The sequence below is a fragment of the Oratosquilla oratoria genome, chromosome 3 (genome assembly GCF_046742065.1).
Source record: "Oratosquilla oratoria isolate Oo_2021 chromosome 3, ASM4674206v1, whole genome shotgun sequence".
NCBI classification, from domain to species: Eukaryota; Metazoa; Arthropoda; class Malacostraca; order Stomatopoda; family Squillidae; genus Oratosquilla; species Oratosquilla oratoria.
The window spans coordinates 85,145,289-85,146,782 of record NC_134779.1 but is presented as its reverse complement, the minus strand read 5'-3'; the positions used below and the strand labels follow the sequence as shown (position 1 = coordinate 85,146,782).

At 44.7% G+C, this 1,494-nt stretch overlaps 1 protein-coding gene across 1 annotated transcript in view; it reads right to left on the bottom strand.

The window, feature by feature from the left end:
- Window positions 1–1,225, bottom strand: part of LOC143019264 (uncharacterized) — a 2,770-nt gene extending 1,545 nt beyond the window's left edge. The window contains exon 1 of the mRNA XM_076174933.1: window positions 1–1,225. This exon is cut by the window's left edge and continues 34 nt beyond it. Coding sequence (XP_076031048.1) covers window positions 1–1,225 — 1,225 coding nt within the window.
- Between the last annotated feature and the right edge of the window lie 269 nt (window positions 1,226–1,494).

Genomic DNA, 1,494 nt, shown 5'->3' with positions numbered 1-1,494 from the left:
AAAGATTGCTTTGGTGGCACTGAAGAAGCCTCTGGAGCCGTTGGCATCTGCAAGTTGCTGAATTTCCTTTGCCTTGTCCCTCCACCATTGGTTTCAGGTTTCGAGTCATTTTCTGAACTTCGGCTTTATATTCTTGATGTTGCTTGCGTTTTGCGCTGGATCTCTGATCATTCTGGGAGGAAATAAAGGCTTTCCTCTTTTTGTCAATAAGTTGTTTGAGTTGTTCGTCATTTTCGTCGAAACAGTCTTGATGTTTCTTGGTCTTGTACCCGATGGATTCTTTGCAGGTGTCCAGAATGGCTACTTTCAGCTGGTTCCAGTGTTCTTCAATAGGTGTTGATAGTTTCACTTTCTGCCGTGATAATTTTTCATATAGTGTTTGACGGAGTTTCTCTACTTTCTCGGCGTCTTGAAGACTGTCAACATTAAATTTCTTTGTGCTATTTTGGCTTTGATGTTTCTTCTTGGGTCGGATCTTCATACTCATGGTAGATGAGATCAGACGATGGTCTGTCCAACAGTCATCTGTGCCCATGGCTACAGTTGTTTTCAAGACGTCTTGTTGGTCTCTAGCTCTTACAATGACGTAATCAATCAGGTGCCAGTGTTTAGAACGTGGATGTTGCCACGATACTTTGCATTTGTTTTTCTGGCGAAACAGGGTGTTTGTGATCACTAGGTCATGTTCTGCACATTTTGTCAGGAGGAGTGTTCCATTGGCGTTGACTTTGCCAACCCCTTCCTTCCCGATGATACCTTTCCAAAGGTTGTGATCTCTTCCGACTCGGGTATTGAAGTCACCAAGTAAATTTATTTTATCATTTTTTGGGATGGAAGAGATGATGTTATCGAGTTGGGCATAGAAGTACTCCTTGACTTCATCTTCCGCATCTAAAGTTGGAGCATAGGCGCTGATGATGGTGGTGCTTTGATTCTTTTGCAGCTGAATTTGTAGAGTCATGAGGCATTCATTTATCCCAGCTGGTTGCTCGGTAAGTTTTGGTAGTAAGCTATTCTTGATTGCAAAGCCTACTCCGTGGATCCTTGGTTGTTCCAGATCAAGCCCTTTCCAAAAGAAGGTGTAATTACCTTGTTCTTCTCTCAGACAACCCTCTCTCGCTCTACGAGTCTCACTCAGAGCGACGATGTCAAGTTTGAGTCGGTGAAGCTCTCGAGCCACAAACGCAGTTCTTCTTTCAGGTCGATCAGAACTTGGGTTGTCCATTAGGGTGCGTATGTTCCAAGTTCCAAATTTCAGAGTTTCAATTCTTGACGTTTTTCGACCGCATGGATGGCGATCCCTCTGAGCGCGGTTTTCCAGACGGGATGAGGTGAAGCAGACTATTTTTAGGGCACCTTTTCTAGCCCCCTCCCAGTTCAGGGTGAGTAGAGCGGATCCTAAATAGGGCTGCTCAGTCGTGAATATAGCTGCCGCACACCTTCCCTGCTTCTGTCCGAAAGGTGGATGACTGAATCAAGTATTCACCGCTTTCG